The following is a 25673-nucleotide window of genomic DNA, read 5'->3' as shown; positions in this document are numbered from 1 at the left end:
TTTTTTATAAAGTAACAAAAAAAAAAAAAAGATTTTTTTCATAAATTTGGGAAATTACGATTTTTTAACGTTTATTAATCCGTATATTTACTTTTCTGACAAAATATACTACCAACCCAACATTTTTTAAATAAGTATGCACTATAAACAATATGTTATTTGATTCATGAAAATTATTTTGTGTATTTTTTTATATTTGAAGGTTTAGAATAAATAAAAAAATCAAATCTTCACAACATATCTTCAAAACTAATTTTACTTAAACGAATAACGACATAATTTAGTAGTAAACACAGTGTTTATAGAGTATTTATATTTTACTTCTTGATTTTATTTGATTAAATTATTATTAATTTAAATATTTATTATTATCAGATTATTAAATTTAAGCTAAAACAGTAAATAGACGGATTAATAAACGTTAATAAATCATAATTTCATAAATTTATGAAGAAAAATATATTTTTTTTAATTTATAAAAAAGTGATAACTGCTAACTGAAAGTAAAGTCGTTAAGCATAATGCGTCAAGCGCCAGTCTACTAGAAGCAGCTGCTGAAAGTAGAGGTAAAAAAATCATGGGGTATGTAAGACCCAGTGTGCATTTAGTAAGTGAAAAAGTAATTTTTAAGTAAAGTTTTGTTGAAATTTGATTAATTTTTGTTTAATTTCTAATGTAAGTATATCATATGAAGTGAAATAATTTTTTTCGACTATTTCATACTTTTTTTCTTTGTAGATGGCTTATAACTTAAAGCAGCGCGTCATGCGAGAGCAGACTGTGGATGCGTTGAATAAAATATAATTGTTAAAATACAGTTATGTATTTTCTTCCAATTTATTGTATTTTTATAGAATTACATGTCAAAGTTCCTCAATTTTTATAATAATAAATCGATTTATAAGCAAAAAATCTGATTCATCATTTTATCATAAAATTAACTTTTCAATTGTGCAAATAAATATATTTTTTTATAGCAACCATGTTGCAACATTTTTTATTTAAGTACACTATTTCAAAAGTATAGTCATAAATTTTCAGGTTAAAATAATTAAAATTGCGTGAGTTATGAATTTTTAAGTAAAAAACCCATTTTCTCACTTTTTTTTCAAAAATTTTTTTAACAAACTTAAAATAAATAAATGGTTATAAAAATCAACTCTACCTTATAAAAGATACATTAAACTATACCGGATAATTTTATTGTAACAAAATATTCAATAGGGGTTAAACAACACATGATTAAATACGTTGGGGTCTGTAACACCCACGATGCACTTTACCGTGATTTTTACCACTTATGCACTTTGAGGGCTATATATGATATAAATCTTGCAGAAATATGTCCAAGAAACGATAGAAATAATAAAATTTACAATACCTGAAAATTTGATTTAAACTTCATTCTTGAACACCGTGATTCATTTTTAACCATACATTACATTTATTTCGCCCTACTACGGTAAACCGATCATTACTGGGACAACGTAAAAAATATGTCCAATACGGGGAAAATAATAAATATCGTTGAATATATTTTATATTCGAACATAAATCATAAAAGTAAAAATTTTCTAGCATTTATACAGTTTTTATAAATTTATTACCGCTATTTATTTTTGTTTTAGCAAATTATGCCTTTGGTAAAAAATAACAAAAATGACTTCTCAATATCTCTGAATGAATCGCTGCAAAATTCGCCATTTTTTTGTATCTCAAAACTTTCCGCTTAACTTTTTTAGCCTTGTGTAATGAAATTTTCTACACTAATAGAAAAGCAAGGTTTTCGCGCATTTGTAATAAGCTTGAGAATAAAATTCATTACTTTTTTAGCGATTTTACTCAATTAGTTATGAATATTTAAGTGTAACGCATTTTTACATTTTGACATTTTGTTATAGTGACATATTAAAAATATTATTTATGAGCTCGACGCTTGCCGTTGAATCGCTTATTAATTCTAAAAAAGAAGTTGAAAGAATTTTATTGCAACCTGCAATTCGAACCTCAAATTATGCCATCTGCTTAGGTAAGTAATTCAATAGTTACTCCTAAATTAAATTTTTTAATACAGATTAGTACGTATGCATTAAAATTTAACATTATAGATTAATATTAAATATTCTTAATCGTAATAACATTAATAATATAAATTTACTTAAAAATTCAACAGATTGATTGGAATTTTTTTCTTTCTTGGTTGAAAAATCTTTTTTGATCAATATTTCAACTAATTTTGTTGAAAATTCATCTTTTTGATTCGAAAATTTATTTCTTTAATCATAAATTTCACCTTTCATGAGAAAAAATACAACTTTTGATTGAAAACTAATCTGTTTATGTTAAGGCTTTAAAATTTTTATTTAAAATTCGTTATATTGTTTTTAAATTAATTTAACTGCTTTTAATTTGCAATTAAAATCTTTCTTGGTAGAAATATCAACTATTATATTTTTTGATAAGAATTCACCTTATTTGCTCAAAAATTCAAATACTCGAGAAAAAATAATACTATTTTGTAACAAGTTCATAATTTTACTTGAAAAGTCGACTGTTTGGTTGTCAAGTAACTTTTTTGTTGAAAATTAATATTTTCGAGTTAACAATATAACTTGCTTGTAGAAAATTCTTGTTTTTGGCTCAAAAATTTAAGAATTTGGTAGAAAATTAGTGGATTTTGTTGAAAATTAACTTTTTTGTTTAAAATTCATATTTCTTTAATGAAAAATCTTTCTTGGTTGAAAATAAATCTTTTTTGGTCGAAATTTTATCTTGTTTCTTTATAAGTCGAATTATGTAGGTGAAAATTCATTTTTTTAAATTAATTCGTCTGTTTTTAATTCATAATTGAAACATTTTTTGGTTGAAATATAAACTATTCTATTTTTTAAAATTAATTTGAATTTTTTAAATACTCTAAAATCTTTTAAATACCTTCAAATTATTTAAATTAATTGAAAAATTATAAGAATCTTGCAATCGATTCAACATTTCTTAGAAAAAAATACCCTAAAGCATTTAAACTACTTTGAAATTTTATCTCGAAAATTGGGAAAATTCCTTGGAATTTTCCAAATACTCATAAAATCTTTTAAATCTCTTCAAATTATTAAAAATAATTTAAAAATTCTATGAATCTTGAAATCGATTGTTTGGAAAAAAATAAAAAATACCCTAACATATTTAAAATGGTTTGAAATCTTTTCGTTAAATTTTTGAAAACTCATGGAAACTCCTTGGAATTTTTTCGAATAATCGAAAATCTTTGAAATAATTTCAAATTATTGAAATTAATTGAAAAATTCTAGGAACTTTGAATCGATTCAACATTGTTTGGAAAAAAATAAAAAATACCCTAAAACATTGTAAATCCTTTGAAATATTATATTAAAAATTTTAAAAATTGCTTGAAATTTTAAAAAATAAACTAAAATGTTTGAAATCCCTTCGAATTAATGAAATTAATTTTTAAAAATACCCTAAATACCCTACAATTTTGAAAATTCCTTGGAATTTTTTGTAATACTCAAAAATGTTTGAAGTCCCTTTAAATTATCGAAAATAATTTTAAAATTCTTGGAATCTTGCAATCGATTCAAAATTGGAAAAAATTAAAAATACCTTAAAATACTTAAAATCCTTTGAATTCTTTTCTTACAAATTTTTAAAATCCTTGAATTTTGTTTAAATATTTTAAAATCTTTGAAAGCTCTTCAAATAATTGAAAATAATGTTTAAATTCTAGAAATCTTGAAATCGATTCAGCATTGTTTGGGAAAAAATACCGTAAAATATTAAAAATCGATTGAAATCTTTTCTTGAAAATTTTTAAAACTCTTTAAAATTCCTTGGCATTTTTTTAAATACCCTAAATTCTTTGAAATACCTTCAAATTATTGAAATTAATTTAAAAATTCTATATATCTTGGAAACGATACAACATTTTTTGGGGAAAAATATAAAATATAAGTACCCTAAAATACTAAAAATCCTTTGAAATATTTTCTTCAAAATGTTTTGAAATTCCTTGAAATTTTTTAAAATAAACTAAAATGTTTGAAATTCCTTCAAATTATTAAAATTAATTGATACATTTTAGGAATCTTGTAATCAATTCAACATTTATTGGAAAAAAATAAATACCCTAAAAATATCCTAAAATATTTAAACTCTTTGGAAATCTTTTCTCGACAATTTTGAAAATACCTTGGAATTTTTTGTAATACTCAAAAATCTTTGAAATCCCTTTAAATTATTGAAAATAATATTTAATATCTAGGAATCTTGCTATCGATTCAACATTGTTTGGAAAAACTTCAAAATACCCAAAAATAGTTTAAATCCTTTGAAATCTTTTCTATTAAATTTGGAAATTCTTGAAAACTCCTTGGAATTTTTTTTAAATATTATAAAATCTTTGAAATCTCTTCAAATTATTGAAATTATTAGAAAAATTCTTTAGAAAAAAATACCCTAAAATATTTAACCTGCTTTGACATTTTTTCTCGAAAATTAGAAAAATTCCTTGGAATTTTTTTAAATACTCTCAAAATCCTTCAAACTATTGAAATTAATTGAAAAATTCTATGAATCTTGGAATCGATTCAACATTGCTTGCAAAAAAATAAAAATAAAAAATACCCTGAAATAATAAAAATCCTTTTGAAATCTTTTTTTGAAAATTAAAAAAAAATTCTTTAAATTTTTTTAAATTTTTGGAAATACCTTCAAGTTATTGAAATTAATTGAAAAAATCTAGGAATATTACAACCGGTTCAACATTTTTTACACAAAAAAATACCCTAAAATAATAAAAATCCTTTGAAATATTATCTCGAAAATTTGTAAAATTCCTTGAAATTTTTTGAAATACTCTTAAAATCTTCGAAATCCTTCAAACTATTGAAAATAATTTGAAAAATTCTATGAATCTTGGCATCGATTCAACATTGTTTGAAAAAAATAAATATCCTCAAATATTTAAACTTTTTGGAAATATTTTCTCGAAAATTTTGAAAATTCCTTGCAATTTTTTGTAATATTTAAAAATATTAGAAATCCCTTCAAATTATTAAAATTAATTGAAAAATTCTAGGAATTTTGCATTTGATTCAGCATTAACTGGAAAAATATATTTTTAAAAAGCCTTAAAATACTCTACAATGAAAATATTTAAAATCCCTAACAAATTATTGAAACTATTGAAAGTTCCTAGGGATTTTGCAATATATCGCAGAGTCTCTAACCCTGGTAGACGCCATTTTTGTTGTTATTCGATCAATATTAATTATAACAAAATCGAACGAAAAATCACGGACAATGAATAAAATTCCCGTTTTTTTTTGTATGAATTAGACTCACCATTATTAACATCCCAGAGTTTGACAGTTCCATCATCAGAGGAAGTTATCACGAAATGACTATTAAATTGCAGACAAGTGACTGCGGACTGATGCTTGTTAGGACCAGACAGTGTTTGTAGACAGTGTCCGCTAACAATGTCCCAAACTTTCACGGTTGAATCCGCATTTCCGGACACGAGGATATTGTGACGCAGCTCCATACCGGAAGTGAGCGATTGGTGGCCCATCAATGTATGTCTGCATGCACCCGTTTCGACCTCCCAGACCCTGATGCTCGTATCCAGAGATCCACTCACCACATGGACACCGTCGAACTGATAAAAATATTTTTAATAAAATAAAAAAAATCATTCGTTAATAATGTAATGTTAGAGGCAAGTGCGGTAACACCTGTTCCTACACCAGGGTGGCCGTTTTAATCAAAGAAAATAATTCCAGGGCATTTCAGGGTTTTTATCCGGTTCGCAAACATTTTTGACGGTCAACGAAATTAAAAAAAAAAGAAACTATTCTAAACATTTTTCCATTTAAAGTAATAAAGAACAAACAACACATTAAATTTACACGTATGAAATGGAAGGTACTAACACTGTTCAATTGAATTTTTTTTTAATGAAATGCATAAAAACTACAAAGTTTATAACTTTTATAAATTATAGAGTTCAAAGATTCTGATTAAATTCCAAAAATACAAATCTACGTTAACATTTTTAATTGTCTAAATTAAAGAAGCAAGTATAAATTTTAAAAAATTTTGAAAATTATATTATTTTAAGTAATTTTCAACTAGACACATAAAAATTGAAAAATAAAATTTTTGTTTAACTTAACAGTTCTAAAAATTAGAAGTTTAATTATTTTTAATATAAATATTTTAAGCACCTTTGAAAAGCTTTCAACTTTAATTTAAAATTCTTGAGAAATCTATAAATGGTTTAAAATTTTCCAAATTAAAAATAATGTTTAAAATTTTTTTCAGAACTTTTAAATATGTTTTGAAATGAATTTTTTCTACAACCTTTTAGAAAATTCTACAATTTAAAAAAATCCTTAAATATGAATTTATATACAACAACAGAACACTTATTCCCAAAGCTGAATTTAAAACAAAATTTAGATTTTTGCTAATTTCAAACAAAAAATTTAGAAACTTTTTAAGAGTTTTGAAAGGCTTCAAAAGAATAAAAAGATTTTCTTAAGAATCGTAAGAAAATTAAAAATGATTTTTCATTTTAAATAATTACTGTAACAGAAAATTTAAAAAGATTTTAAAAATTATAAAAAAGAACCTGGAAGATTTCAAGGATTTTTGTTTTTAATTTACAGGATTTTCCAAAAATTGTAGGAAAAATTCGATTAATTAAAAAATATATTTAGAAGTTCTGAAAAAAAATGTTAACACACTTCGTTATTTTTTGGTAGGAAATTCAACTGTTTGGTTAAAAATGTATGTATTTTGTTAAAAAAATTCAATTTTTCTGGTAGAAGATTAATATTCTTAGTTGAAAATTGAACGATTTGGTAAAAATTTAAATATTTCGATTAAAATTGGTATTTTTTGACAGAAAATCAATTTTTTGTTAAAAACTAATGTTATTGGTTGAAGATTCATCATTTTATTTTTAAACTCATCTCTTCGTTTGAAAACTTTACGATTTGGTTAAAATTTCTTCTCTATTATTTTAAAATAAATGATTTTAACTGAATATCTTCTACAGTCAAAAAATCAAACTATTTGGTTGAGAATTCATGTATTTTGTCATAAATTCGTGTTTTTAGAAGAAAATGATTCCTCTTCATTTAAAATGTAACCACTTGGAAGAAAATATGTATATTATTTATCAAGGGTGTACAGCGATTCTTAGGAAAGAAATGCAATGTCTTTTCCAGATTAAGAAGTTAAGTTTTTTCAGGTCTCTCTTTTTTACATTGCATAATCAAATAACCATTTGTTCGCGAAATCTTTTCTGTTAGTTTGAAATGATTAAAATCTTTTCAAATCTTCTCAAATTTGCTGAAATCTTTTGAAATCATTTAAAATGTATTTGAAATGATTTGAAATCCTTGTGAATTCTTTAAAATATTTGGGAAATCTTTTGTAATCGTTTGATGTACTGCACCCTTGTTGAACTCTTTGAAATTCTCGTATTGTTTTGAAATCTTTATGAACGTTTTATGAAATCTTTGAAACTTTTGTGAAATATTTTGACATCTCCTAAAATATTTTGAAGTTATTTAAAATCTTGGAAATGTTTTGCAATCTTTAAAATCTTTTGAAAGTTTTAAAATCTTTTTGCATTGTTCGAAATCTTAGCGAAATGTTCGAAATCTTTGCGAAATCTTTGTGAAATCTTTGTGAATTCGTTGGAATTATTTAAATTATTACAAATCCTTGTGAAATCTTTTGATATCTCCTAAACATTTTTTAAATTGTTTAAAATCTTTGAAATGCTTTGAAATATTAGAAATGTGGTTTAATATATCCTTTTCAAAATCTTTCACCTCTTTTGTAAGTTTTAAAATATTTGTGAACCGCTCAAATCTTTATGACATGTTCGAAATCTTTGGGGAATTTTTGTGAAAACTTTTTAATCTTGTGTAAACGACTTTTTTGAATGTTTGAAATCCTTGAAATCTTTGTAAAATGTTTATAAAATCTTTCTTGAATCTTGGTTTGGAAAATCTTTTATATTCGTTGAAGTCGCTTAATTATTTGAAATATTTTGAAATCTTTGAAATCTGGTGTACTGTGCCCTTTTTGAAATCCTTTAAATCTTTCCAATGTTTGTGAAATTGCTTTGAAATCTTTATTGAAACCTGGCGTGCGCGCCTTTTTTAAATCGTTAACATCCGTGAAATCTTTATGAAATGTTAAAGATATTTAAAATGTTTTGAAATGTTTGAAATATTTTGAAATCTGTTGTAACCTTTCGAAATCTGTTGTACACTCAAAAAGCGAGTGGTCAACCCCTCGAAAAATCCGTTATATGACCATGGCTTATTCTAATTCTGAAACTGAATTAACATCGAAAGTTAAGTTTTTTCAGCAGCAAGATTTTTTCTCAACGAGATGTTTCTTTCATAATAGGCTAAAAGATTTAAATTGCTCTTCGCATTTCGATAAAATTACTGTTTTAAACGAAAAAAAAGCATAATTAAAATTCAAGGTTTTCGTGAAAAAATCAAGGAGATTTCCAGGTTTTTAAGGTTTCAAAAAATTCAAGGAGTGTTCCAGGTTTTTAAGGTTTTTAAAGTTCACTAGACACCCTGCATAAATAAACAAATTCTAAATTGTTTGTAACCACAAGTCATCTTTCAAATACTTGAAATCTTTGTGAACTCGTTGGAGTCTCTTAAAGTAATAAAAAATCCTTGTGAAATCTTGAAAATTTTGTGAAATGTTTTGGAATCTTTCTAAATTTTTGTGTAATATTGGAAATTCTTGAAACCTCTCAAATCTTTGTGATTTTATTTGAAATCTTCTAAAATTGTTACAAAATCTTGAAAATATTCGTGAAAGCTTTCTCTAACCTTTGTTTGTGAAATCCTTTCTGTTCGTTTGAAATCTCAAGTTTGTTGAAACCTTTTGAACTAGTGTAACATCTTTGAAATATTTGAAATCTTTAAAGTGTTTTAAAATCTGGTGTACTGTATCCGTTCTGAAATCTTTGGAATTCTCCAATTCTTTTGAAATCATTACGAAATTGTTATACAGCCTTTAAAATATTTGTGAAATCTTTTGTATTCATTTGATATAATTAAAATATTTTTAATCTGTGTGATGTTTTTTGAAATCTTAGAAATCTGGTTTAAACGCCTTTTTTAAATCTTTGAAATCCTTGCAATTCTTATGAAATGTTCGAAATTTTCTTGTATTCTTTTTAAATATTTGCTAAATTGTTTAATCTTTGTTTGTAAAATCTTTTTTATTCGATGAAATAATTGAATTATTTAGTATGTTAATGAAATCTTTTCAATTCTTCGAAAATGTTTTGAAACCTCTAGAAATCGTTTCAAACCTTTGCAATGTTTTAAAACCTTTCACATGAGGTCTACTTAGTGATGGGAAGTGACCGGTAATACCAAGTAATACCACAAATTTACCGTTAATTACTAGGGATTCGCGGTAAAAAAAAGCGGTAATTCTTTAATTTCTTATAGAAAAAAGAGTTTCAGAGTCAAATATTTTTGTTACATAATAAATTAGACCTTCTGTTTAATAATTTTGTAATTTTCTATACGTAAAACATATATAATATGCAATACGTTATTAAACGGTTTATTGCAACTTGTGTACAAAAAGTTAATTTTTAATATATTTTTCTAACCAGAGTTTATAACAAATGCGCAGATCTTTTTTGGATGAACAACCTTTGTCTTATCATTTTTTTTCGTCTCTTGTGCTGTTCTCGAAACATCAAATTTTTTATTTTTACTCTTTATTTTACGCAGCACTTTTTCAGGTTTACAACTTTTACCTTTTTCTTTCGTAACTTGTGTCGTTTGTCCAAATTAAAAAAAAAAAAATTTCAATATCTTTTTCGAGTGCACATTTTTCGTTTATTCATCTTTTGTCGTATCTTGCATAGATTACTGTAAAATTAAAATCTAGATTTTTCATTTTTTATTGTGCAATCTAAATTTTAATTTTCGAATTTTCAAGAAAATTTGTAAAGTTGTCATGAGAATCATGTAGGGCTTTAAGAAAGAAATGTTTTCCTTCTCTTTACTTTTTTTTATATAGTGTGTTGTTTTGTCCAAATGTTATTTTTATTTATTGGGGGGGAGGGGGGTGAAAATGCTTGAACTATGATAATTTTTTTTATTAAGAAACATGGTACGCTTAAATTTTTAGTATTCGAGTACTAAGCACGGCATTTTTTAAATCTTTTAATAATTAAATAATATAATAAATAAATAATATAATAATTTTTATGATTTGCAAGTTGAATATCACAAAAAGTGCATAGATTAACATTCTACATAATAGCGGAGACGAAATTAAAAAGTTAGAGAATTATTGACAATATTAAAGTATGTTCATTGCATTCTAGAAAATAATTGGTAGTCTACAACAAATGCCTAGAAATCTCTTTATTTATTCTATAACGAGTATAAAATAAATTATATCTTGATAAATAAAAAACTTTTCAGTAGGAAGATTTCTTCTAAACGAGATGTTTCTTTCATAATTGACCATAAAATTTAAATAACTTTTCGCTCTTCAATAAAATAACTGTTTTAAAAGAAAAGAACAAATTAATTGTAGTTCCTCATGAAAAATTCAAGGAGATTTTCAGATTTTCAAGGTCGATGGATACCTTACTTAACTAAAAATAGTCGGATTTTCTCCATGTGTTCTATTAAACCATTTCGCACTTGAATGGGGAAAAGGGAGAAATTTTTTGAAAACACCGGAAAAAGTTGATGTTTTTTTCTCTTTGAAAAAGGGAAAATAAGGAAAAGAATGTAAAATTTCTGTAATGTAAGTGAAAGGAAGAAAAAAAAAGAATGTAAAAAATGCGTTATTTACCTGAAGCGAGTAAACGCGATTCGTGTGTCCCTGCAGAGTATGAAGGCACTCTTCGCGTTCTGGATTCCAGACCTTAACCATGTAATCATAAGCTCCACTGACAACAAGTTTGCCATCATATTGCACGCACCTAACTGCAGCCAAGTGTCCCACAAGCACGTGTAAGCACTCCCCAGTGTCCACTTGCCACACCCTTAAAGTCGCATCCCTACTTCCACTCACAACTTTATTTCCGTGCAGGTGCATACATCTCACCGTTGATGTATGACCATACAATGTGTGGATACAGTGACCAGTCTCTGCATTCCACACTTTTAAAGTGCGATCCGTACTGCCACTGATTACTGTCGTACCCGCCATTTGCGAGGACCACACTCCGCCCGTGTGGCCAACTAATGTCCTTAAACACTGAAAAACAGATGGAAAATGTCAATTATTTAACTAACTTTCTCCATATCGTCCCTCCGTGGCTCGGTCGTACATTAACGATTGAAAATAGTGTCAATAGCGGCATAAATGTTAATTTTAATCTTCAAGTATGGCTGTGCGGTCACACAGACCGCACCATTATTCTAATAGGTGCCTCCCACGAGACTGTCTTTATTGCTTAAGTTTTCTACGTGCGGTCTCTGAGACCGCACGACCACGATGGCGTCAAAATTTGATATTTCTGTTTCAATATGTTTCGAGGTATTTAAAACGTAAGATGTCACGCACAACAATACTTGAGCTTGATGCAGGTACCCCCAGAGTATGGTTTTAATTTGACGGATTTTATTTTACGTCTCAATTATCGCTGATTTGCGCGAAAAGTGACAAATTGATATGGACGCATGGACGTGCGGTCTATGTAGAACTGATATGTGTTTACCCCCCCCCCCTCAACTAATGTTAAAAAATAAGTAATAATAATGATTGATAAAATTGATTAAAATTAGCATCAATCAATTAAAACGATAAATCTTTAACTGGAATAGTTCAATTTTTAAACAAAAAGGTGAATTTTCAACTAATTAAAAAATTAGTGTTTAAAGAGAAAAAACAAAAAAATTAGTTTTTATTAAACAAAATTTAACTTTCAACCAAGTGGTTGAATTTTCATATAAAAAAGACGAATTCTTAACGAAAAGTGTATGAAAAAATAAGAATTTTCAACCAATTAGGAAAATACAATATTAAAAAGCTACTTTTACAAATAAAAAAATTCTTATTTGATTTTAGATTGAAATATAAAAAAATTGAAGAACGCTCTCCAATTAAAATAGATGAATTTTCAACTGAAGAAGATAAATTTTCAATCGAATATTGATTGATTAAATTCTCAACCAGAAAAAGAACAAATTTTCACCAAATAGTTAAATTTTTAATTAACAGGGTGGCCGTTTTAATCGACGAAATAAATTCCAGGTCATTTCCCAGTTTTTTCCCGGTTCGCAAACATTTTTCACGGTCAATGAAATTAAAAAATGGATCAGTAAAGCTACAAAATTTTCCACTTGAAATAATAAAAACTGAGCTTTCAATGAAAGCACTCAAAGTGGAACTGTTATATTTTGAAATTAAAATTTAAAAGTTTTTAATTTAAAAATTTAGTATTCAAATACTCAATAATTTACGGGTATAAAATTAAAGTACTAGCATTTTTCAATATACAAAAAATATATAAATCCACGTTATCATTTTCAATGCTCTAAATTGAAAAATCTATCAATTAACTTTAAAAGTTTTAAGATTATATAATTTTAAGGAATTTTAAACTAGAAACATCAAATATTGAAAAATTGAAAAATTCTTAATTGAACACTTCTTAAATTAGAATTTCAATTATTTTCTTTTTAAATAGTTTAAACATCCTTGGAAAGATTCAAAGTTTTATTTTAAAATCTTGAGAAATCTAGATGTTGTTTTAAATTGGTTTTAAATTTAAAATTATTTTGGAAATTTGTTCAGAACTTCTAAATATCTGTCAAAATGAATTGAATTTTTTCTACAACTTTCTGAAAATCCTGCAAATTTTATAAAATTTCGTTACAGTTTGGATGTATAAATAACAATTGAACATTTAATATTTGTAGGCGAAATTTGAGTAATTTTTAGAGATATGTAAGAGTTTTTAAAAGATTCAAACTTAATATAAAATTTGAAATGATAGCCTAATATAAAACAAAATGTAGATTTTCGCAGATTTGAAACAAAAAATTAAGATTCTTTTCAAGAATTGTTAAAGGCTTCAAAAGAATACAAATATTTTCTTAAGATTCATAGGAAATTTAAAAATAATTTTTCATTTTGAAAAATTATTTTAAGAGAATATTTAAAAAGTTTTCCATATATTTAAGCAAAAATTTTAAAAATGATTCTGGAAGATTTTAGGAAAACTTTCTAAAATTTCAATTATAATTTTTAATCTTTTTAAAACTCTTGAATTTCTCTTAAAATTACTCAAATTTTGTCTACAACTGATCATTTGTAAATTATACATAAAAAATAAAAAATTTGACTTACAAATTAAGCATTTTTCAAATACAACAATTAAAATTGTAACGTTCAAAGTTTGAAGGCTCTTCGAAATTTTAACGATTCCAGGCTTTCTATGTCAAACAATTCAGTTCAAGATTTTTTACTTTCAAATATTTGGTTTCGATTTACTTGTCTTAAATACAAATTCAAATATTGCTAAATATTCAATAATTCATCTTTTTTTAATTAAAAATTTTAAATTAAATGGGTTAAAAATTGAATATTTTAGATTTAAGCAATATTTTAAATATAATAATATCCTTTAATTAAGAATATATTATTATAAAGTTATTTATAAGTTGAAAATAGTTTATAAACTTTCAGTCGCACGTTCACATTTGTTTAATGACTAAGCCTTTTAAATTGAAACAGTTTAAGTTTTACGTTAAAATCTGAAAATCCTTAAATTTTGAACTGGTTTAAAATCGTTTTGTCAAATCTTTTTTGTTCACTTTTTATTACTTAAAGTACAGATAGATGAAACAAATGTATTTATTTATTAAATAATAATGTTTTTTAATCCAAAATTTTCAACATCAAAGTCTTTTATTTTTTATTTGTTCAAGTCTTTAAGAAAGCATTTAAAAATTCTTTAAATTAAAAATGTAAGCTTGGAAAGAAAAATTTTAAATAGAAAATTTTTAAAGTAAAAAAAAAATTCTGAATTACACATTGTCAGATCAATAATAGTATAATTGAAAAACATAAAAATTCCACTAATTATTTTAAAACTATTAAAATCGAACGTGGACAGATTTTTCTTCTACAAATTTGTAAAATTTCCGGTTAAAAAAAATACACTGTCATTTCCCGGTTCAAAATAGAAACATTCAAACAGGAAATAATTAAATTTTCAACCAAAGAGATGAATTATCAACGAAAAATATATTAGTTGATATCTAAACCAAAATGAATTTAAATTTAAAATAAAAAGCAGTTGAGTTTTATAAAAAGCGACGAATTTTTTACAAAATAACTGAGTTTTTAACCAAAAAAAGATTTTTTAAAGTCCTTCAACACTGACAAATATATATTAAATGTCCATTATTTATCAAACTTGCTTAATATCCTTTTCAACTAAAATATTAATTTTAAATTGAAATTGTTGAATTTTCAACCAAAAACATGAATTTTCAACTATAAGGTATAAACCGCCTTTCCGAAAATTTTTAATTATATATAAAAAAATATATTTTATAAAATGAGGTTTACTTTTAACCAAGTAGTTGAATTTTCATTTAAAAAAGACAAATATGAAATAATTAATATTTCAAATAAAAAAAAAAACAAGTTGATCACAAAACAGTTAAATTTTCAACTAAAGCAATAAATTTTCAATTAAAATTATAAATCGTCACATGGAACAGATGAATTTTAAACAAAAAATATTAATTTGCAAGCAAAAATTGGATAGTTAAATATTGAATTAAAAAAATGAATGTTCAACCAGAGATGAACTTTTAATTAGAAATAGGAATAAAACAAAAAAAAGTTAAATTTTTTATTAAAGTGATGAATTTTCAATTAAATCGATAAATATTGAACTTGAATAGTTAAATTTTTATATTTATAGATGAACTTTCAACTAAAAAAGATACATCCTCAATCAAATATGGAATAATTAAATTTTTAGCCAAAAAAGAAACAAGCTTTCCAAAAAATAGTTAAATTTTCGACCAAAGTGATAAATTTTCAATTAAAACGATAAATATATAACTGGAATAGTTTAATTTTTCAATGAAAAAGGTAAATTTTCAAATAAATATAAGAATTTTCAACTAAAAAAGATAATCTTTTAAACAAATATAGAATAATTAAATTTTGAGCTAAAATATTAGTGTTTAAAAAGATGAATTTTAAATTAGAATGATGAATCAACCACAAAAATTAATTTTTATTTAAAAAGTTTAACTTTCAACCAAGCAGTTGATTTTTCATCCAAAAAGAATGAATTCTTAACGAAAAGTGAATGAAAAGACAAGAGTTTAATTTTTTATTAAGTAGTATTAAAAGCATTCTTATTTAATTTTATATTAAAATTAAAAATACATTGAAGCACGCTCTCGAAACAAAATATGCAAATTTTCAACTAAAAAGCATTAATTTTCAAACAAAAAACATCATTTTTCAAACAAAAAAGGAACAATTTTTTCACCAAATAGTTAAATTTTCAATTAAAGGAATGAATTTTAAATAAAAATGATAAATCTTTAACCGGAGTAGATGAATTTTTAATTAAAAAAAAGGAATGTTCAACTACAAACAAAAATTTCGAACTAAAAATTGAAGTCAAATAGAATTATGCATCAACCAAAGGATTAATTTTTATTAAAAGAGTTTAACCTTCAACCAAGTAGATAAATTTTCATCTAGAAAAGATTGACTTTCAACAAAACAGATGAAGTTTCAACTAAAAAAGGTAAGTTGTCAAATATGGACCAATTAAATTTTTAGCCAAAAAAAGAACAACTTTCCCACCAAATAGTTAAATTTTCAATCAAAATGATGAATTTTAAATTAAAATGATAAATTTTTGAACTGTTGAATTCTTAAACAAAAAAGATAAATTCTCAACGAAAAGTGTACGAAAAGATAAATTTTTAACACTTAAACATTTTTTTTCAATAAAATAGGTAAATAAAGTAATATAAATCTACTTTTTCAGATGAAAAAAACATTTTTATTTAATTTTATATTAAATTTGGAAAAAAAATGTATTAAATGATTAAGATTTTAGAAAAAAATTTATTTCTCAGGGGAACAAATATAAATTATAATTTTATAAGTACGTTCAAAATGTAAATAGAATCAATGTTTTAACATCTTTGTTTTAAAGATATAATGGTGAAAGTTTAAAGAGATCAATTAGAGCAATCATTTTTTTATATTCTTCACTGATTATTAAATAACATTTTTTCAAAAAAATAAATTTAAAGCTATATAATTTAAAGTTTTCTTCGGAAAATTTGTTTTGCATTTCATTATTAATATTATTTATTATATTTTCGAAAATAAATTTAAAAAATCATACTTTACTTTTTATTCAAAATCAAATCTAAAATATATTCTACTTCGCCAGAATTATTGTACGACACCTTATAATTAATATTTTCTCTTTAGTATTCATAGAAAATGATTAGAAAACTTTTTTTAAATGTTAAATGAATAATATTGTTTTCATTTCAATAATTTGTTGCATGAAAGTAACATTTTCTTTACTACAAAATTAAAAAAAGGTGATATAGCCCTATTGCTTTCTATGCAAGAACAGGGAGTGATTGGACAACTAGCGCCGCGTTGGAGACATTAGGAACTAATCAACTTAGGATAGTTTTCTGGGGTCAAGTTAAAATCTGAAATATGGAGATACACAGGCCTGCTTGATAATTCCAGTTTTTATCAGAATTTTTTTTTTTTAAATAAACAACAATAAATAAATAAATAATACCTTGCCAGTAACAGCTGACCAGACTTTGAGAGTATTGTCATCGGATCCGCTCACTATCCTATTTCCCGAGAACTGGAGGCAAGTAATGACATGATCGTCGTGGCCCTTGAGAACCTTTGGTGGACGGATTGGTTTTGTTCGCCAATTCATTTTGATATTGTGCTGCCGCATATAGGCCTGCTTCCACGGTGACGAGCAATTACTCGAGGTTCTCGAGTTTTTACGTTTCGATGAGGGCGAGTCCTTCGGATCATCTATTCCAGCTGCTCTGCACTTTTCCTTCCACAACAGATTGTCGTCCGCGAGGAAACGCCAACTACGACACGTTTGAGCTGCCCGCAGCAGATCACGGGGTTCCAGAAATGCTAATACGGATAAGGCTAGTTCTTTCGGCAGAAGAGAGATAAAGTCCCTTTGAAACTGAGGTTCTATCACTTGCATCATGTGACGGACCTGCGTCGGTTCGCACCTTTCTATTAATTCGTCTATAGCTAATATCCTTTCAGCATTTGACCACCTCTGCAACAATTTTCCACCAATCAAGTTTTATTATTATCCTGATAAAAAACAGAACTTACGGCCCAAAATTCTCTCAAGAGAGGGAAAAAGGGTGATTTTTCACGAAAATAGGGAAATAAATTCTTTTAACCCTTATCACTTACTTGGGGTCTGAATGACCCCAACATAAACTTCAGATAACAATTTTAATAGCAGAGCGTTAAACCCTTAAAGTGCATTGTGGGTGTGTGATACCCCAAGAAATTTTCAAACTCTTACAAACCATACTTAATTCGAAAACAACGGAGTAAGTGTCGCCTTCTACCTTTAGTTGGAGACACTAACTGTAAGTAAAGTAGTCGTTTTGCATACTGCGCCAAGCGTCAGTCTGCTAGCAGCAGCACCTGAAAGTGGAATTAAAAAAATCTTGGGGTGCAAATAAATATCTTTTTTGAAAGCAACCATGTTGCAATATTTTTTATTTAATTACACTATTTCAAAAGTATAGTCATAAATTTTCAGGTTAAAATAATTAAAATTGCGTGCGTTATGAATTTTTAAGTAAAAAACCCATTTTCTCACTTTTTTTTCAACAATTTTTTTAACAAACTTAAAATAAATAAATGGTTATAAAAATCAACTCTACCTTATAAAAGATACATTAAACTATACCGGATAATTTTATTGTAACAAAATATTCAATAGGGGTTAAACAACACATGATTAAATACGTTGGGGTCAGTAACACCCACGATGCACTTTATCGTGATTTTTACCATGTATGCACTTTGAGGGTTAAATTACGAGCTGTGCTGCCATCTGGTATGAGTTTGAGGTCTCTATTATACGTTCAACATGCTACAGTTAAGCCTAAGTGCCTCGGCTACTTTTTTAATTGAACGAACAAATTACTAATAATTTTTTGGGGTCAATCTGACCCCATATAATTATAGTACTCGAGATCCAAAAAAATCAAAGATTTTACTTTTGTGTTTGTTTTCCTACTGAAATAATCATGGTAATTTCCAAAATTTCAATTTGATATTTTGAACATTTTCAGTCCCATCACCATGTCCCTCGTGTAGAGTTTTTAAATTCCTGAGAATTTAGGTTCAGGTTATATAACCGAGAATATGACAGAATTTAGGAGAATTTATGATTTTGAACAATATTTTTAATACTCAGGTTATATCAGTGGTTGAATATAAATTATTTTGTAGCTCAGACATATTCAGCAATTACAGTGTTTCATATAAAAATTAAAAATTTTCAAATGTATTAATTTATTTCAAACAAAAAAAAGGTTTTTTTTTCACTTTAAAATTTAACTCTTTAACAAAATACTGGAATTCGCTACAAAATAATTGTATTTTTAACATAATAGTTAAATATTCAACCTAAACAGACAAATTACCAACGAAAAAGTGTCATAGTTTACATTTTAATAAAAAAAAGAATGAAATTTATAGAACAAAAGAAAAGAATTTTAAAACCAAAAGGACAAATTTCCAACAAATAAAGATTTTTTACTCAAAAAATAAATAAAAGTTGATCTAAATTAATGAACCATGAAACCAGAAGACAAATTTTCTTTATAAAAATTTAATTTTCAAACAAGAAATATGACTGTTCAACAAAAAATTATTTCTTCACGAAACTGATGTATTTTTAGACGAAAAAAGGAAATTTCAAACTAAACAATTATTTCGTTCGGCAAAAAAATACGAATATTTAACTACAAAATATCAATCTTAAAAAAATGGAAAAGTTACATTTTCTGTAAAAAAATGTATTCTAAAAAAAAAAAAAAATAAAAAAAATAAGTATTTTCCACTAAACAGTTAAATTTTTTAACCAGACATAAGCCTTCAATAAAAAAATTTCACAATGTAGTTTAATTTTGACCGAAGTAGTTTTGAATTTTCAAATAAAAAAGATTAATTTTCAACAAGATAATTAAACTTTTAACCAACGAGATAACTTTTCAACATAAAATATAAATCTTTAACAAAAAAAGTGATTTCTTAACAAAGCGATTCAACTAAATATTTTTAACAAATTAGTTGAATTATCAAGCAACAAAGAACGATTTTTAACGATTCTTACTTTTTTTTTTGAAAATTCATCTTATTGGCTGTGATTTAAAAAGTTGAAAATTAGTTGTTTTTTTTTCAAGCTGAGAATGTAACTGTTCCACCTGTGGTTCAAAGGCTTTTTTTGTTTAGTTGAAAATTCATATTTTTTTATTACATATTATTTTTATGACAAAAGTTCATCTTTGTAGGCTTAAAATTCAACTATTTTTGTTAAGTGACTTCTTTTAGTCGAAAATTTAGCCGTTTTGTTGAAAATTCGTCTTTTTGAACAGAAAATTAATCTTTCTTTTTGAAAAATCATCATGGTGGTTGAGGATTTAACTATTTTGTTAAAAATCAAACTATTTATTTAACAAATTAACTATTTGGTGGACAATTAACTTTCTTGTTTAAAATTATAGTGTTGGGAGGAAAATTCCACTTTTTGTATGTAAAATTCATATATTTTGTTGAAACTTCATCTTTTTGGCTATGAATTATAAACTATTTTTTGAAAAAAAAGTCTATTTTGGTTTAATTTAAATCGAAGAAAATTATCTTTTTTATTAGTTTTTTAAACTGAAAATGTAACTATTCAATTTTTGGTTGAAAATTTACCCTTTTTAGTTGAAAATTCAACTATTCGGGTAGAAAATTAAAATATTTGGTTAAAAATCAAACTATTTATTTGGCAAATGAACTATTTGGTGGAAAATCAACATTCTTGTTCAAATTCTATAGTGTTGGGTGGAAAGTTAAGACTTTTTTTGCGTATAAAATTCATATATTTTGTTGAAAATTTATCTTTTTGGCTGTGAATGAAACTATTTAAAAAAAAACTCTTTTAATTTGCTTTAATTTAAATAGAAGAAAAATTTTTTTTAACTTAAAATGTAACTATCTCATTTTTGTTTAAAAAATTATCTTTTATGTAAGAAATTCAAGTATTTTGGTAGAAAGGTCTACCATATGGTTAAAAATTTAATTATTTCATTAAAAAATTAATAACTTCGTAAAAAATTAACTTTTTTGATAAAAATTTATAAGGTCGGTTTTAAAATAAAACTACTTTGTGGAAAATTCATCTATTTTATTTTTGAAAATTCATTTTTTTGGCTGCAATATTAATCTTCATTTTTTTTTTAAATTCATCTTATCAGAAGTGAACTGAACAATTTGGTTAAAAATTCGTCTTTTTGTGTTCAATTTAACTGGAAGAAAATTCTTTTTTTTAATAAATTTTTTAGTCTGAAAGTGTAACTATTCAATTTTTGTTTGAAAGCTTATCTTTTTTAGTTGAGAATTAACTTCTTTTTTGAATTTCTTATCTTATTGGCTACGGATACAACTATTTTTCAATAATTCGTCTTTTTTTATTCAATTTAACTGTTAGAAAAATTTGCTTTTTTCGAAAATGTAATGCAATGTAAGTTGCAAAATGAACTACTTGGTAGAAAATTGACTTTGTTGTTGAAAATTCATAGTGTTGGGTGATAAACTCATAAGTTTTGTTAAAAATTCGTCCTTTTAAAAATAAAATTAATCTTCTTTTTTGGAAAATCATAATCTTGGTCGAGAATTCAACTATTCTGTTAAAAATTCGTGTTTTTTTAGATATACTCAACCAGTTAACAATTATTTTTTCAAGCTGTAAATTATATTTATGATAAAAATTCATTTTTGTAGGCTTAAAATTAACTATTTTATAAAGTGATCTCTTTTTCCCAAAAATTTAACTATTTTGTTCGAAATTTGTCTTTTCGAACATAAAAGTAATCTTCTGTTTTGAAAAATTATCATTTTGGTTGAGGATTGAAACAAATTTGTTAAAAAATTCGTGTTTTTTAGTAATTTTTTTCAAAATTAATCTTGTAGTTGAAAATTCATCTCTCTTGATTAGGAATTACACTCATGGTAAAAATTCACCTTAGTAGACTTAAAATTAACTATTTTGAAAAGCCATATCTTTATGCCAAAAATTTGGCTGTTTGAACATAAAATTAATTTTAATTTTTGTTATTAAATCATCATTTTTATTTGAGAACTGAACTATACTTGGCAATAAATTCAAATATTTTGTTAAAAATTCAAGTGGACGGGGTTAAAAAATATAAAAAAATTGGAAAAGTAGTTCGTGGTTGATTCCTTCGTGCCAAAAAAAATATGGATTAAAAGATTCTTACTCAATTTTATACTATACCTGAAATTGTAAGAGCCACGAGCTCAATTCAGGAGGTGGATTGTCTTTCGTGGGTATCACGAATCTCACAGGTTTGCCCTTATCGTCCAACTTTCTCGTGATTCTAGATAAGATCCAAGTTATTAATCGTAATAATTCCCAAAGAAAATAAAGTTTTAGAAAAGATAATAATAATTCGATGTTAAGTAAATATAATGTACTTACGATGTGTGAGATTTCTCCTCTGGACTAAGCTTTTTACAAGGTAAATTGGACTCTGTATCACTTTTACGTTTTCTCTGAGGCTGCACAACGTCCAAAGGAACGCAGGTGTGCAAAATAGGACTTTGCAGCCTGTGTGATAAAGGTGGTTGTGACTGTAGAATTGGAGATTGGCAGTCGCTTTCCTCGGCTTCTTCTTCTTCGCACTCGGCATCACAAAACAGCCCTGTGTCGCTAATCTGTTAACCATAGTTACCTATTCATACATTTGCATATAAAAGTGGTGCATTTTATTTAATTCAGGCCTCATATGTCCCTATGGGATAAAATATAGGGACCAAAGTGTACTTTTTCTCACATTTATAGGATACTTTTTCCCGCTCAAAGGGTAACAAATTCAGGACAAATTCATAAGACTTCAAACCCATTCAAGGTAAATTCAAAAGAATTTAAATAAATTAGAAAAAACAGATTTTTAATTTTAAAAAACCCCACTGATTTCCGTAAAATTGAAATTAATAAAAATTTAAGTTGAATTAAAAGAAAAAATGAATTGAAAACAACTTAGAAGTATTAAAAAACTTCATTGAATTCAGTAAGTTTCAAACGAGATTCGAAAAGTTCAAGAGAATTCAAAAGAATTTAAGGAAATGCCTAAGAATTCAAGATCAGGTTAAAAGAATCTAGGATTAATAAAAACTTTTAAAAATTAAAAAAAATCATTGAATGAAGTAGAATGAGTATATTTAGAAGAATTTAAGTAAATTAAAAAAATTCCAGAGAATTCCCAAGAATTTAAAAGAATTCGGAAATGTCAGTAAAATGAGGGAATTTAGAGGAAATTAGAAGAATTCGATAAATTTCGAACAAAATCAAGCTGACTTTAAGTGAATTGAAAACAATGCAAAAATTTGGAAAAATACATTGAATTAAGTATGTTTGAAATAAGTTTAAGAAAATTAAAGGTAATTGAAAAGAATTTGACAAAATGCTAAAGATTTTAATGTGAGTTTTAAAGACTTCAAGATGAATTGACCAAAACCTTGTTAAAAATTCATTGAATTGCGTGAATTTAGAAAAATTCAAAAGAATTCAGGGTAAATTAAGAAGAATTCACGTCGAATTCCAAATAAAATTGCAAAATATATTTTAAAATCTCTTCAAATCTTTTAAACCCTACGAAATCCCTCACCTTTTGTAAATAAAGTCTTTCAAATTCTTTAAAATATTGAAATTTCTTAAAATTAATTAAGCCCTTCAAAAACCCTTGAAATTCAGGGTGGCTGATTTAATCGACGAAATAAATTTTCGGTCATTTCCCGGTTGGCAAACATTTTTCACGGTCTATGAAATTAAAAAAATGGAACGTTAAAGCTAAAAAAATTTCCACTTGAGGTAATAAAAACTGAGCTGCAAATGAAAGCACTCAAAGTGGAACTGTTAAATTTGGAACTTTTAAAATTGAAATTTAAAAGTTTTTAATTTTTAAAAATTTGTATTCAAATGCCCAACAATTTACGCGTAAGAAATTAAAAAGGTACTACTAACATTTTTCAATATAAAAAAATATGAATCCAAGTTATCATTTTCAATGCTCAAAATTAAAAAATCAATCAATGAATTTTACAATTTTCAAAATTATATAGTTTTACGGAATTTTAAGCTACAAACATTAAATATTGAGAAATTGAAAAAATTTTAACTGAACACTTTTTTAATTAGAAAGCCAATTATTTTCTTTTTAAATAGTTTAAACATCGTTCGAAAGCTTCAAAGTTTTATTTAAAAATCTTGAAAAATCTAGAAGCTGTTTTAAATTGGTTTTAAATTTCAAATTATTTTGGAAATTTTTTCAGAACTTCTAAATAACGGTCAAAATTAATTGAATTTTTTCTACAATTTTCAGAAAATCCTGTAAATTTTAGAACATTTCTTTACAATTTGGATGGATAAATAACAATTGAACATTAATTATTTGTAGGCGAAATTTTAGTAGTTTTAAGAGATACGTAAAAGTTTTGAAAAGATTCAAACATAATGTAAAACTTGAAATGCTAGCCTAATATAAAATAAAACGTAGATTTTCGCAGATTTTAAACAAAAAATTACATTCTCTTCAAGAATTGTTAAAGGCTTCAAAAGAATAAATACATTTTACTAAGATTCATAGTAAAATTAAAAATAATTTTTCATCTTGAAAAATTATTTTAAGAGAATATTTAAGAAGTTTTTCATAGATTCAAACAAAATTTCTAAAAAAGATTCTAGAAGATTTTAGGAAAACTTTCTAAAATTTCCATCAAAATTTGTTAACTTTTTAAAACTCATAAAGATCTCTCAAAACTACTCAAATTTTTTTCTACAAAGGTTCATTTGTAATTTATACATCAAAAATAAAAAGTTTCACTTGAAAGTGAAGCTATTTTCAAATACAACAATTAAAATTGTAACGTTCAAAGTTTGAAGGTTCTTCGAAATTTGAACGATTCCAGGTTTCCTATGTCAAACAATTCAGTTAAAGATTCTTTACTTTTAAATATTTGGTTTCGATTTACTTGTCTTAAATAAAAATGCAAATACTGCTAAATATTCAATAATTCATCTTTTTTTTAATTAAAAATTTCAAATTGAATGGGTTAAAAATGGAATATTTTAGAATTAAACAATATTTTAAATATAATAAAATCCTTTATTTAAGAATATATTATTATGAAGTTATTTTTAAGTTGAAAATAGTTTATAAACTTTCAGTCACGCGTTTAAATTTGTGCAATGATTAACACTTTGAAATTGAAACCGTTTAAGTTTTACGATAAATTCTAAAAATCCTTAAATTTTGAACTGGTTTAAAATCGTTTTGTCAAATCGGTTATGTTCACTTTTTATTACTTAAAGTATAGATAAATGAAAAAAATGTATTTATTTATTAAATAAAAATGTTTTTTATCCCTAATTTTCAACATCAAAGGCTTTTATTTTTTATTTGTTCAAGACTTTAAGCATTTGAAAATTTTTTAAACTAAAAATATAAGCTTAGAAATAAAAATTTTTAATGGAAAATTTGTAAAGAAAAAAATGTTGAATTACGCATTGCAAGCTAAATAATAGTCTAATTAAAAAACATAGCAATTCCGCGAATTATTTGAAAGCTGTTAAAATCGAGCGTGGGAAGATTTTTCTTTTAAAAATTGGTAAAATCCCCGGTCAAAACAAAAATGCACTGTCATTTCCCGGTTTACCGGTCCTGAGGCCGCCCTGAAATTGTTTAAATCTCTTCAAAATGTCTTTGGATCTTTTAAAAATTCCTTAAAATATTTCAAAGTCTTTGAAATTCCTTCAAACTATTGAAATAAATAAAAAAAGTTTAAGGAATTTAAAAATTTCCTAAAATATTTCAAATCCTTTGATATCTCTTGAAATCCCTTAAAACTTTGTAAAGCTCTTGAAAATGATAGGGAATTTCTTACAATACCCTCAAATATTTTAAATCCTTTTTGATCCCATTAAATTACTGAAATCCATTAAAAAATTCTGTGTAATATTTTTGAATAACCTAAAATATTTAAAATACTTTAAAAGCTCGAAATTTAAAAAAAATCTTCAAATGCCAAGAAATTTGAAAAAAATACATTAAACTATTTCAAATCCTTTGGTCAACTTATTAATTGATCCTCAAGATTAGTTAAGTAAAAACTTTTGAAAATTAAAAAAAAATTAATGGAATTAAGTAGGATTGAATAAATTTAGAAGAAATCAAGTAATTTTTTTTAAAGAATCAATCAAATAGATCTTTTTTTAACCAAGAACATTAACTTTTTAACAAGATAAATTTTCA

General features: G+C 25.1%; 1 protein-coding gene across 3 annotated transcripts in view; it reads right to left on the bottom strand.

Annotated features, from left to right (window-relative positions):
• Positions 1–25673, bottom strand: part of LOC117177316 (F-box/WD repeat-containing protein 7) — a 45310-nt gene that overhangs the window by 2596 nt on the left and 17041 nt on the right. For all 3 annotated transcript variants that reach the window (XM_033367927.1, XM_033367928.1, XM_033367926.1), the window contains 5 exons: positions 21842–22077; positions 21638–21740; positions 16865–17383; positions 10897–11304; positions 5362–5677 (listed from right to left, as the gene is read on the bottom strand). In XM_033367927.1, the coding sequence (XP_033223818.1) occupies positions 5362–5677; positions 10897–11304; positions 16865–17383; positions 21638–21740; positions 21842–22077 (1582 nt within the window). The remainder of the gene's footprint in view (positions 1–5361; positions 5678–10896; positions 11305–16864; positions 17384–21637; positions 21741–21841; positions 22078–25673) is intronic.

Source organism: Belonocnema kinseyi, chromosome 7 (genome assembly GCF_010883055.1).
Source record: "Belonocnema kinseyi isolate 2016_QV_RU_SX_M_011 chromosome 7, B_treatae_v1, whole genome shotgun sequence".
Classification (NCBI taxonomy): Eukaryota; Metazoa; Arthropoda; class Insecta; order Hymenoptera; family Cynipidae; genus Belonocnema; species Belonocnema kinseyi.
The sequence above is the reverse complement of the archived record's forward strand: the minus strand, read 5'-3'. Positions and strand labels throughout refer to the sequence as shown.